Below are 14,631 nucleotides of genomic sequence, written 5' to 3' on the forward strand. Positions count from 1 at the left end.
AAAAAAAAAAAAAAGCCAGAAAGGGTCATCCAAAAGTTAAGGCTTCTGCCTATTTTTCTGTGAATAAACATTTTTTATTTAACTCTGGGATGCATGCCTCTGATTTACTATAGCATTACACACTTTTAGCAGAACACATATTATACAGTATGTGAAGGAATTCCAGAGTGAAGTTCTCGGCTCAACATTCAAGTAAAGACCTTCACCTTACATTTGATTAGGTTTTTATTTAATTTTGACAAAGAAAACATACATTACATTACGAAACAAATGCATTTTTCATATATAACTGGGGCAGTTGACAATAGTCAGTGTTGAAAATAGAAGCTGTTTTTGTCTTAAATAAACAGCTCTTAAACTTATTCTTTAACACCAAACTGAGTTACAGTTTGAGAAGCCAATTACAATTTCATTATTATTCAATCAATATTGACATGATGTGTGACAAGTGTATCCTATTACTTTCTTACTAAAACAATTGCAGATTTCACTGGCAATACATAGTGTAGAATTTTAGACTGTACTTTTTTTTAATCAGTTGTTCATTTACAAATTACTACAGAAATACTGTATACTCCAATATTAAGACAAAGAATTGCATTAACTATGGACAAGTACTACACATGGGATGAGTCTTCAGTGTTACCTCTCGATGGCACTGAGGTCTGAATCTGAGGGCAGCTCCTGTAATCACATTAATAAAGAAGAAAGAATCATCAAAAACAGTTTGAAGTGATGTCTGCCCTGCCACTCCAGAGGTCCTGACATACTTCAGGTTCTTAAGTTCTCTGCTTTCTTTGAAATTGAATTACACTTTTTTCAACCTTCACTTCTGTTTTTAGTATAACAGACAGGTAAACTATTTGTGATTAAAAACCAACTACAATAAAGTGAGAGACAGCTATCCCGTTTTTTTAAAAGAAAAACGTTAACATTTAAATTCCTGTTTACCTGGGTTAACATGGTAGAGCAAGTCTTATACATCAATAGTTTACAAATAAACTCCTGAAATGAAGACTGCAGAATCCCCTTCGTGCATAATTTCCAAAACTGTCATTTGATCACATCATGAATGGGGTGACAAGGATTAATTTTTGCTGACGGACGTGATGCAACTGATGCTACCTACTGGAAAAGGCAACATGAATTTGACAAGCATAAATCAGTGTAGTTGTATTAAGAGAGTTTATAGATCAGGCCTGGAAACAAATGCAATACTTAAGTATACAGTAAATTAAATGATAAAAAAGACCGTGGGTTCTCACAGACTTACTTAGTATGATCCTCTGATATGATACAAACAGTGATACAAGAAAGCCAAGTGTCCTCTCTCTGCAGCATTTGCAGTGAGCCTATGACAGGGAGGGACAGATGAGTATTATTATATTTACACTACAGCTGTGTTACAGCACATCAGTAGACTTCTTCATCCTTAAGACAGATCACTTATTTTGTGTGAATCACTGTCCATAGCTAAAGATTCTAGGCAACGTGATTTTAAAAAGATATCTTATGTGAAAATGGTGGTGAACAGTTATGTCTAACAAAATTTAAAAACCTTCAAAAAAAAACATGCTCTTATATATTATACACAGGGATAGCTATCGTTAGGAATTTAGCAGATCGACTACTCTTATCGATACTCCATATTGTTTTGGTTCTTTATCAATACTCTTATCAGTTCTTTTTCATTATTAAAGAATTTCTCTTTAAAGGATATATTATATTAGAAAAGAATAAATTTCGAACAGGATTAGAATTGATTTGTATTTTAAATATAACTAAATGTTGTTTCTAGAGCAGCAATAGTAATGGTTAAAACAGCAAAGTCACTATATAAACTCAACACTATCTCAGTGGAAACTAATCTAAAATGTCAGTAACATAAATGATATTCTTAACATCAAAATACTGACTGAAGTTTAGATGACCTGCCTACAGGTACCACTAGGGACGAGATACCGGTTTGTCTCACACTGTAGATAAGTCTGCAAGACCTACTTACTTACAAGACTTTGACTCGTTTTTATATACATTACCAACAAAGTTAAACAGTTGCTAAATACAGACAGTATTGATTAAATTAAATGAATTTTAAAAATTGTTGTTGTCTTATATTCAGGTTTTAGTAGTTTGCAACATATCCGCTAGTTTGTTCAATTTTGTGGATAATCAGCCATATTGTCATGGATCATTGCAGAATATTTCTGTCATTTGATTGATGAGTGCAGCACAGAATACTGTGAGTTAATTTTGAGTCAGCAATTTACTGTATGTTGGTTAATACTGGGTTCTACCACTGCCAGTTATCAAGGAATGTTGGCATGCACGTTTTAGTCTGTATTTTTTAAGACAGCGAGCAACTTTATGGATTCAGATTTTAACTTTATTGTTACTGCCAATACATATCTGGAAAAAGGCAGAAATATAGCGCTTTCTTCCAGATATTCAATAAACATTTCAGCCCTGCACAGGGAACTTAAGAAGTCAAGCCTTTTGCTCAAGAGTATAATGTCCAGTAATCAGTATCGTTTATGTAACTAATTGGGCACATAACTGATTGTTTGACTGTTTCTCATCAAAACTGTTACAATACCTCACCTCACATCTTTGTTAATTGCTGCACATCTTAAAATCCTTCTGGCCAGTAACATTACAGTCAGAGTTGTGGAACTAATGGCAGTGCTAGGGTAACGATACTGGCTTTTAATTCAAACACAGTTGAACAATTTCTTCAGACACAGAAAGTTCATTCAGATTTTTACCTTCTTATTTTCTAAAATACAAAATAATTAGTAACTGCTAGCTACGGATCACCTGCTTTTTTTGCCACATAGCTAACAGTCGACTGCTTTCTGTCTTAGCTAGCTAGCTAATAACATCTACTGACTAATTAGCTTACAAAACACAATTTTAACTTACCGAAAAAACTGCAAAGATCCCTCAGATCCCTCAGGTTGGTTAGTACAGTTTACTGCAGAGCAACTCATTTTGTCGGTGTGAAATATTTCACAGTTAAGTTACATCTCCGCTCGACCCTCCTACTCTACGTACAATTCCCAAAAAGGAGTCAGCATCAATGTTATTTACCAGATAGAGAATTCTGCTAAATATTAAATAAAGTCAGATGGTGTGCAAAGCTTTGACTGAAAGATGTTGAGACTCTCATTTAATTCGTATTTGCTCACATGCTGTAAGTAAAGCGTTTTGCTTGATATTCATAATTTTATCTTTGTAGATGGCATGAATGATCTGACGTGCGAAAAATCTCCTAAACAATGTGAAATTCATTAAACTGATATTATGTTTAAGGAAGATGATTGGCAGTGATTATTCAGACCCAAGTGAACATGTGATTAATCGCTCTCTCTGTATTTAACCTTAAGCTGCTGTGGCTTACTTAAGACTTCTGCCCTGTTGGAAGTGGTACACAAATGTTACAGATCCGACCTAATCAGATTGTTGCAATGACTTTTATGTCAAAGTTACATGGGTGCTTATTCAGAAATGAGTCAGACATTTTAAACTGCCATCACATTTACATAATGAAGTGCATGGCTGAAAGTGCCCTGGTAGAGTTTTTTAAAAAAAATGTAAGTACTCTTTATCACTCTTCAGTTATGTTGTCAGCTCATGGTTGAGAACCCCTGCATTACAACTGTTGCAAAATTAAAAGATATGATAAAAAGATTACATCATCATTTACTGTTCAGAATCATTCTTTTTTTTTAGCACCATTAGTTTACGGCATGATTTTCCAAAATCATGTCGCAAATCTCATTAGTAAAAAAAGAAAATTTTCTTACCTTTGTAGTGCCGATCATCTTAGGGAATAGAAAAGAGGAGGTGAAGCAGAGTTAGACTTTACAGCTCCTCTTGAACAGTTAAAGTGTGAAATACCGAAAGTAAATAAAGAGTCCAGCTGAAGTATAACATACTTCAGCATACAGTATTTGGGACCAATGTTACAGTGTCCCAGTCACCATTTCACACTGGTCCCTTCTGCTGTTTTTGTTAGTATCAGTGCGATGAAGAAATATGTAAACATGACTGTAGATTTGCAAGGAGGTTTCTAATGTTAAAATTTTAATCTGTTAACCATTAACTAACATGTAAACAATGCTGCTACGCGATTTTGTAAAAATGCACTTTGTTATGCTATATTGGGAAGGAAATGTATTCACCCCATTTCAGGCCTTGACACCTTTAATTACAGGGGTGTCATACAAAATACTGGACATTTGTTTTGAACTGTTTAAAAAATTGCTGCAATTATGTAAGTTATTTTTTCAGTTTTGAACCCAAAATGCAGTGGTGTAGATAGGGAGCAGAGTGACTCACAGTGGCACACAGGTTTGGGCGTGTCCCACTTGCCCATCTTATTGCATTGTGTTGAGTTTCGGCCCATGAGGATGAAGCCAGGCAGACAACTGTAGTACAGAACTGTCCCCTCCACTGGGGCCCCCAGGGGCCAAGAAGACACCCGGCCATTTTCCAATGATGTCCACACCCGAGGACACAACAACACTGGAACAAAAACAACAGAGGAGACTTTATTTTATACATGTTCTGAAGAGTGATCTAATACAAATAGCTACCAAATATATGGTCCTTTCATCTAGTGTCACTTTAGGCCAAATTAACATCTGTTACATTGTTACCTTTATTATTAACTGTTTTATATTCATGTTGCACACCAGTGATTCATCAGTGTAACATTGTCATTGAGACTGAGTTAACTGACTTGTAAGTTATTCAGTGCCCCCAGTCCAGGCCATCTCACTACTTACTCATCTGAGAACTAGCTTGAAGGTTTTTTAACAGGGTTGTGCTGAGACTGAAGAGTCAAGTTCTTTTAAAAGAATGACAGTGGCATCTTGAGGTCATGCAGGGTGGCCAGGGAGGTGTTTGCTTGTTTTTTTTTCTAAACGTCTTTATTGTGCCCAGGTTGCATATCCACAGAACTGGATGTTTAACTGGACAAACATCTTACTTGTTTCATAAAGGTAGCGTAGGTCTGGGTTATTTATCCTGTCACAACATAAAGGTGTATAAGTGTAAAAATTACATACATAGGCCTTTGCCCCCCTCCTCTTCATCTTTTTTCCCTTCCTTCATTTAAAAGTTTTACTATGCTATTAGAATCACATTTCAACCATATCTATATCTATCTACGTATATAGATAGATATAGATATAAAATAATGTTTGTTATAGAAAACATCAAAAACAAATATAAATAACCAGAGTTTATTATGACTTTTGTCACGAAAGTCCAGAGGCCAGGATGATATGGGTGCTACAGTTACATGTTAATAAAATCATAAAATACAGGAGTAATACAAACCATTTCAAAGCCCTACACAATAACAAAGCCACGTGGTGTAGGTTCCTATTCCAAAACAAAAAGTTATCACATAGTGTAAAGGCAACATAGGAATCTCACAACCATTACAGTATATTTGATTTACATGCAGTTTACATGCAGAGCTTCACCAAGTATAATCCAATGAATCACACAGTATACACCAAAAGACTTCAACAGCCCCATGAATGACAAAAGGAGCTCTGTATTTTACTGTGTGTGTATCTGAGACAGAGAGATTGTCGAAGTCCCTGAAAACTTGGTTTCTAGTAATTTTTCTATAACATTTAATAGTCATGACTAATTAAGCAACAACGCTCACTTAAAGTTCATTTAAGTTCAGAAAAAAAGCACTGCTATTATTATTTATTAACAGCTTAACACTGTGTGTTTGAATGTGTGGCTGTAATTTGATCATGTTTGGCTGACAGTGGCTTGACAGTTGGAGGAGCACAGATTAAAACACAAATACAGAAACCTCTAGTGAAATAAGTAAAACTGTTCAATCTTTGGCAGAAAATTTGTGTCCATCAAGTGAGGTAAAAAGCTGACTTAGAAAGTAGGTTTGCAGGTCCAACAAGTTGTTAGACATTACACGTGAGCTCAAAGCTATGTCTATAACAGTAAAAGAGGTAGGAAACACTGCCACCTTAAGATAACCTCATCTGTTTCTGAGCTTTGTAAAATGTCAACATCAGAGATGTCACGTCGCCAACTGAACTAATATGTTTCCAGGTCAGTTTGCTTTGGATCCAGCTCACAAACTGACTCAAATATCCTTAATCCTTGTTACTTGGAAAAAGCTCTGTCGAGGCTTTCTGGATAAAAATCCATCCAATGTACTGTTCATGTTTGACCTGTATTAGTCTGCACTTCACAGAAGTGGAGAACTGACCCTCTGCCACACTTATTTGACTAATGACTGTAAATCAAACATCAAAGGAGGCGTTTAGGTGGGGGGCAGGTTCCTTAATTTGGAGCAAACAGAGCCAAGGGGCTCAAAACCTTGAATCTGAACCAGGAACTAACTGGTATAACATTTAAGTAAAAAAAGCAAGATATGAGCAAATGACAGTAATTGAAGATATTTTGTAAGAGCTGATGACAAGTCCAACACAATTGACACATATTTGGTTAAAAATGAACTATTATGAGTCTCCTCTGCCTTTAATTTGAAATAGTAGATTTCTGGGTTACTAGGTTACTGAAAGGCTTGGACTTCATCATGCACAAGAAGTTCGCCCATGAGGACAAAGGGAGTTCAGATGAGCTCTCCTCAAAATTAACACATCAGAGGACATCTTTTTCCTTGTGAGAGCAGACGATCAAGAACACAGTAATGGAGTAGGCATAGTCTTGTTTGAAATTATTGGCACTCCTAAATTTTAAGTAAAGAATTTAGAATATCTTCAGAAATAAATGCAAATTAACCAATTTTGTATAATCAAAATATTTTAATAAAAATGTCCAAGGTTAGTGAACAAAAGAAAATTAAAAAAACAAAACTTGCATAATAGTAAAATTATATAAACACAAAATGTACCCAGTGCACAGTTATGGCACCCTTCACTAATATTTGGTTTCAAAACCTTTGGCAACAATGACAATCTCTAAATGTTTCTTTTAACCTTCTAGAAGCTTCTTGCACCTGTCTTCTGATAGTTTCTGCCACTCTTTTATTGCTGTGTGTTCAAGCTCTTTGAGGTTTAAAGGAGTCCTTTTTGCAATGGCAGAGTTCAGCTCTCTCCAAAGGTTTTCAATGGGATTTAGGTCAGTACTCACTGCTGGCCAGTTTAAAACAGTCCATCTTTTCCTTTTCAACCACTGTTTTGTGCTGCTGGATTTTGGGTCATTGTCCTGCTGCAAGACCCAAGACCTTTGCCTCAAACCTATTTTTCTGACACTGGGTAACACATTTTGCTCTAAAATACTTTGGTAATTTCATAATTGATTTCATCATTCCTTTGATACATTCAGTTCCTCCAGTACCAGAGGCAGCAAAGCAGCCCCACACCCTGATAGAACTTCCACCATGATGTACTGTAGGTAGGCGGATCTTTTCCTTATGGGCTTCATTTCGTCGCCTATAAAAAACTGGTACACTGCATTCCCAAAGAGCTCTACTTTGGTTTCATCTTTCCATAGAACATTATCCCAGAAAGACTGCGGCTATGAAAGTTTTTGCAAACATTAGTTTGGCCTTTTGTTCTTTGCTTTCAATAGGGGTTTCCTCCTTGGCCTTCGCCCATGGAGCCCTGCTTTGTTTAGTCTGCAGCGTATGGTGCAGGCAGAAACCACAACTCCAGATTGCTCCAGGTCAGCCTGAAGCTCTTTAGATGTCTTGCATGGTGTTTTTTCCACAATCCACATCAACCTTCCTAGACTTCTCTCATTGAGGTTCTTCTTAGCACCACGTCCTGGAAGCTTCTTGATAGTTTTATGACTGTAAAACTTCTTGATAACATTATTTCAAGATCTTCAGCTATTTTCTTGTAGCCTTTGGAATTGTAATTTTTTTTTTACAATAGCATTTCTGACACTCTCAGACAGCTCCCTCTTCTTCACCATTTTGAAAAAGAAACTGGAAACAATCCATGCCAATAATTTCAACAAGGACTGTATGTCTGGAGCACTATTTAAGGTGGGAGATAAGTGGATGTGTGATGGATGACAGAGTGGAGACTCAGCTGTGGTTAAACTCACAGCATCTGCTGCGCTGGCTCAGATCAGTCCAAGTGCCGTTGGGTAAACATTTCCTGACCTTGGGTCCCACGATCACCCTGTTGCCCCTGCAGATGTACTCTATCTCATAGTCCACTGGGAGCACCTGCACACTGCGGATCTACACACAAACAAACAAACAAACAAACAAACACACAAACACACACACACACACACACACACACACACTCAGTACACCAGTAGAAAAATACCACAGCATAGAATTGGCATTTATTTGTGGTGGGCAGTGGTTTCTGGACAGGGGGTGCAATTGCCTTATGCAGCTGTACACTGTCTGCTGTAAAGTTTGCTGTAAATGCAAACTCACCACTTCCACCGTGTTTACCTGCTGTCTTGATAAATTCAGTATAATGTGCATCTCAACAGCACCAATGCCATTACTACAACAGAAGCATGCCATACCCACCACTTTGCTGCTCCAGGATTCTCTTTGTAACAGAAATGCTTTTATTATTCAGTGGTTATTTCAAATCACCACCCGTTTGACTTTTTTTACATATTGCATTGCATTACATTACATTACATTACGTTATATAATATTACGTTATATTATATTATATTATATTATATTATATTATATTATATTATATTATATTATATTAACATTTATTGAATTTGAAGTGAAACCCTGCATTGTAATGACACCAGCCATTCCTCACCTGCTCTTGAGTCAGACCTCTGTACCTTATCCCTCCATCTCTGGGAGGACGGATGATAGCACAACCTGGAAGAGACACACACTGTCAGATGGAGCAGAAAAATACCAACCCATCCCTCCAGCTCCTATCTGTCACAATCTGCTGCCTGTTAATCAGCTGCAAGACTATCCAACAGTAATGCTTGAGCCTGAAAGCCACACAGAACTCATACTGACAATGAACTGACCTTACAACACATATATTGGCATGAAAAAGTTGGGGCGCCCCTGGTCGAAATTTCTGTTACTGCGAATAGCTGAGCGAGTAAGAAGATTCATTAATTTCCAAAAGGTAAGTTGAAGAAGACACATTTATTTAATACTTTAAGCAAGATTACTTTTTATTTCCATCTTTTACAGTTTTAAAATAACAAAAAAGGAATAGGGACTGAAACAAAACTTTGGGCACCCTGTATGGTCAGTACTTAGTAACACGCCCTTTGGCATGTACCACAGCTTGTTAACACATTTTGCAGCAGCTGAAAGTCTTTCAATTCTTGTTTGAGGAATTTTCACCCATTGGTCCTTGTAAAAGGCTTCTGGTTCTGTGGGATTCTTGGGCCATTCTTCATGCACTGCTCTTCTGAGGTCTATCCACAGATTTTCTATGGTGTTTAGATCAGGGGATCATGGGGGCCATGGCAAAACCTTCAGCTTGCACCTCCTGAGGTAAGTTCATTGTGGATTCTGAGGTGTGTTTAGGATCATTAACCTGTTTTTGAAGCCACCCTCTTTTTATCTTCAGCTTTTTTACTGACAATGTGATGTATGTTTCCAGAATTTGCTGGTATTTAATTGAATCCATTCTTCTGTCTACCAGTGAAATGTCCCCTATGCCACTGGCTGCACCATTATTTTTCATCAGTCTGCAGGACTTGTTTCCAAAGTGCATCAGGCTTGTTGAGATCTTCCTTTGCATACGTCTGACGCTGATTTTTGTGGTGGGGATGCAGGGAAGAATTTCTTCCGATGACTTTTCCATTCGTTTCTAGCAATCGAATGAGAAGTTCACTTGGAAAGTTTTCTTGGTCTTCCAGACCTCAACTTGACCTCCACTGTTCCTGTTAACTGCCATTCTTAATTACATTACGAACTGAGAGAAATGGCGACCTGAAGACACTTTGCTATCTTCTTATGGCCTTTTCCTTCTTTGTGGGCATCAATTATTTTAATTCTCATAGTGACAGGCAGCTGCTTAGAGGAGCCCATGGCTGCTGATTGTTGGGAAAAGGATTGTAAGGCTTTGAAATTTGCATTACCTCGCCTTTTCTAATGATAGTTGTGCACAAGCCACAGCCCTAACAAGCTAATTAAGGTCTGAAACCTTGGTACAAATGATCTACAAGCTCAAATATTTTGGGGTGCCCAAACTTTTATATGGTGCTCCTTTCCATTTTTTCACTCTAAAATAGTACAAACAAAAATAATACACTAATTTGGATTTTTGATTCGATGCCGCTGAAAATGTCATGCTGCTACAAATACTAACTAGAGCATCAAATGTGGATTAATCTGCCACAGAAAATAGTCCCTAACAAATGCACTTTCCTCTTGTTTGAATAATGTTTGTTTAAAACTAGTGACCAGCTGTTTTAGGAAATTACTCAAATTTTTAAATTAAATTACATGCTGAATGTAGAAAATGAAATAACTTAGAACTTAATATATTATAACAAATGCACATTTTGATTGAAAATCTAATCCTCCACAACCATATATATAGTGCTACATACAAATATTCCAGTAAAAAAGGAATATAAGCAATATACAGTATAAATACGTGTTTTAATTTCTATGAACTGCTAATTTTTGTAACAAGTGATAGTAGGATTTTCCGCATAACCTTGAGCGCCCAGCCTTCCTGCATCCTTGTCTTTAGGAATGTGAAACAGCCATTTTGATGGTGGAAACCTGTGGGGTGGGTCCAACAATTTTGTAATTTTTTGAAATAAACAACCCACTAATCACACCCACTTTAGGGGTGTGGAGGTGTGAAAGTGGATTAAACTTCTATTGGCCTGTCTGAAATTATGCATGCTTATCCCCATTTTCAGTATATCATTCTGTGCATTTCACCCGGCTCTATGACAGCTCTATGACTAACAGGCTTTTTGCTCCGCCTTTGCCTTTTTGAACATGTTTAAACACTTTTGTGTCCAGACATGGTCAAATTTACGTTATGTCTGAACTACTTCATTTCAAGTACCCCTGCCTTTATCCTTTTTAAATTCAATTTAACAGAAACAAAAGGCACACCATAACTCCAGCATTATGTGTACTATAAATCATTTGCCTGATAAAAACTTTTTTTTTTGGAGCTTTGAAACAAGGTCTTCTGTCTTATATCACCCATATAAGTCTTAGTGATAAGACAAACAATGTGGAAAATTAAAAAACCTAGATATAAAAAACAGAGTAGAAACAAAGAGAAACACAATGTTTGCCGGTTTAGGAAAGTACATTCAGACACTATTATTTTTAATTTTAGAAAAATGCTGTTCTGACTGTGTCAGGACCCTACCACTAGATGGAGACTTCTGTCATGTTTTAAGCACATGCTAAAGGACCAGCAAACCTGGTTTCCAGCAGAAATCTCACTTGACAGTGATTTTCTCCAGTAACACAGCATCAATATGAGGTTTTTCCTTGTTTCTGCCAGCAAAGATTATATGTTAACTGAGCAATGGCTTTACATGAAGAAAAATGTGCTTACAAACTGTATTGTCACATGATTTGTATTTTTCAGAGAAGTCTTATCAGGATATTCAGTGATTAGTGATGGCCACAAAGACTAGCTGTTTAGATTCCTGTTAATGCAGGACTTTACAGAATACCTCAGCATATCATTTGTCTGTAATTTCTCATGATAAATTCTAAATTTAATTTTGCCACCTGCTTAGTTTGGAATTATTTCTGTGTAGTACTAATTCTAAAGCATATTTAACAGCAATTAAATGTGTGTTAATGGCAAAATTAAATTTCTTCACAAGAAATATCAAAATCTGATGAGCTCATTCTGACTGTTAACACAGCTTTAGATGTCTAGTCTTACTCAACATTTAATCTGTCCTGTGACATGTTATTATTTTCAGTTTATTCATTACTCAGCCATTGTCACAGATTCTGTTTTTCTCTCCTTTGCTCTCCACCTGCATTTGGGAATTAAATGTAGGTTTCAGGTACTTTTAGGGATGCTGGCATTATTGTTATTTGTGACTGAAAACAACTCCAACAAACACAACAACAATTAGATGTTTACTACTGCATCTGTGTGGAGTAGGACAACCAATACATGAAAACCAACATGTCCAGGCCCTCGTTAGTATTTGGGCACAGGAGACCATTCAGGGGGAGGTGGAGAAAAGCGAAAAAAAGGTTCCCTGAAATAACTTCTTTTATGATTTGACAAAAATAACTTAAACAATTAAACAGTTATAATAATATTTGAGGATAAATGTTCTGTTGATCAAATAATTGAGTAGATGAGAATTGACCCTGATACTCACCACCGACCACCTTACTTCACACTATGGCCATCAGTAATCCATTAAAAACACATGAAATCAATCAGTCCTTGGAAGAAACCAGATCCGATGAGCCTCTTCTGTGTGCGGGCATTTCCTATTTCCTGCCAGTTCACTGCAAACCTCTGTTTCACTGAAAGAACATCACAAGTGTTTTCTGTGTATCTGATTATCTCCAGTCTCTCCACCTCTCACTGATTTGCCTTCTGTCGGGATAATACATTTGGAGCCTGCCACTCCACACAGGTTCATTCACAGTGTAAAACCCTAATTACTAAACATTCACCGCATTTCTCCCTAGAGGCCAGAATGACCACTAGACGTGACTGCCATAGCAAACATCCCAACCTTCCCCCGCACCAACACCCCCAATGCACCACCACAAAGAGGAAATAACAGCTCACTAATTTGACAGCAGGTTTATGTCTGTATTACAGAGATCTGACATCTGCCTCTGAGCATTACTGTCAAAGCATAAGCTTGGATATAAAAGCACCATAATAAGCACTATGAGTTTACAGCAAATATTTATTAATGGTTTCAGCTCCTATTGGTTGCAGATCGGTTTTCAAATATAGGGCTGGACCTGCCTGCTAAGCTGGGCTTTTAGAGGTGGGAAATGGGGCTTGTCGAGTATGAGTCTCAAGAGCTGTGGCAGCAATTTCATGCCCAGAGACTGACTCATATAACAGAGGGAAAAGGACCAGAGACATAACTGTAGAATACTGAATACAAACTGTATATAACAAGACTGAGTACTCCCCTGTGCAATATCACTGAACTGTTAAATAGTTAAAAAAAATGTACCATCTTACAATAATTGTGTTATTTTTAAGTTGATTTTATGTGTAATTAAAACAAACAGGTTAGATAGACTACCCTGAAAATACAGGCTCCAAAGTACAAGCTCATTGTAACGAAAGTGACTACACCTGTGGCCAGTGCAACAAAAGTCTGTTTACCTGTGATCACTGCAACAAAAGTGATCATACCTGTGATTTCCAGTTAAGGCTAATTGCATGAACAAGGTTGTAAAAGAATCTGTGGACACCACAGCATCCTCAGTTTTGACCTGGGATATGTCTAACGCAACATGGTTCAACATGGTAAGGAACAGCCTGAACAAGTAAGAAACCTGATTGTGAGACTTCATAAAGGGAGAGCATCAGTAGGCTTTATTTCTGCCCCTGGTGCTGCAGAGTCTGGATCTGTGACTACAAACCACCTAATGCCCCAGTTATTATGCTCAACACTCACTGCTTCATTTATTATGATTGTCATTACTATAATTATACTTAGTTTTCAATTATTCACCCTATTATTATAATTATTAGTTTTATTATTAGTCTCATTATTGTTATACATCTTTATGTTGTACCTGTACTGTGCTATGTTCAACCTGTTAAAAGGGAGTTTTTTTTGATTTTTATGATTTTTTATGATTTGGCGCCTTATAAATGAAATTGGATTGAATTGAATAGACTTCTGAACATAAGCTAAAACACAGTTGCAGCAGTGGTTAGGAGGTATAGGAAGAACCATACTACCAGTAACAGTAAGTGCAGCGGTCATCTTCAAAAAATGACAGAATTCACTATTTACACAGTCCTTATTGAAAAACAGATGGGTAAGTGCTTCTGACTTGTCACATTATCTGTGGAAACTATTGTTTTAGTGAATTGGATCAGGTTGGGTCCAGCATGTTTGGCATGGACCTGGACCTACCACAGTGACTGCATAGTGTCAACTGTGAAACATGGAGGTGCTGATAAGGGGTTGCAAGAGTGTAAAAGGTGTAGGGGAGATGATATTTATTGATGACACCATGAATGCAAATTTGTATACCCAAGTACTGAATGAAAATATGATTCCTAGTCTCAACAAGCTTAGCAGGAGAGGAAATCTCCAACATGACAATGATCCCAAACACACCACAAAAATCACTTTAAAGAAGTTTAAAGAGTTTTAAAGAAGAAACAAGTAAAAACTATGACCTGGACAATTGTTTCCCCTGACCTGAATCCAATAGAAAACCTCTGGAGTATTTTAAAGCTGAAAGTAGAGCAACAGAACCCCTCCAGCAAAGAGCAAATGAAAAGAATAATCTGTGAAGAATGGCAGAACATCTCTCCACAGATTTGTGTGAGACTGGTATCATCCCTGCCCAGAAGGATCAATTCTGTCATCATATACAGTAATTTAACACAACCAAATTCCCAGTAAAGCTGTTCTCATTTACATGTTTTTCTGTTTCTGTTGTAAGACAACAGAACAAGTATGAAATAGGGACTGAAACGGCACCCA

General features: G+C 37.0%; 1 protein-coding gene across 3 annotated transcripts in view; it reads right to left on the reverse strand.

Annotated features, from left to right (window-relative positions):
- Positions 1-297: 297 nt before the first annotated feature.
- The window catches only part of LOC120785911 (gamma-aminobutyric acid type B receptor subunit 1-like), a 50,790-nt gene continuing 36,456 nt past the window's right edge, over positions 298-14,631 (reverse strand). For 2 of the 3 annotated variants that reach the window (XM_040120888.1, XM_040120889.1), the window contains 5 exons: positions 8,766-8,830; positions 8,068-8,206; positions 4,342-4,527; positions 3,807-3,824; positions 298-684 (listed from right to left, as the gene is read on the reverse strand). In XM_040120888.1, coding sequence (XP_039976822.1) covers positions 605-684; positions 3,807-3,824; positions 4,342-4,527; positions 8,068-8,206; positions 8,766-8,830 — 488 coding nt within the window. In that variant the 3' untranslated portion in view covers positions 298-604. Of the gene's footprint in view, positions 685-3,379; positions 3,659-3,806; positions 3,825-4,341; positions 4,528-8,067; positions 8,207-8,765; positions 8,831-14,631 lie in introns of those variants that run through there. The other variant, XM_040120890.1, reaches the window with a different exon arrangement.

Source organism: Xiphias gladius, chromosome 24 (assembly GCF_016859285.1).
Source record: "Xiphias gladius isolate SHS-SW01 ecotype Sanya breed wild chromosome 24, ASM1685928v1, whole genome shotgun sequence".
Taxonomy (NCBI): Eukaryota; Metazoa; Chordata; class Actinopteri; order Istiophoriformes; family Xiphiidae; genus Xiphias; species Xiphias gladius.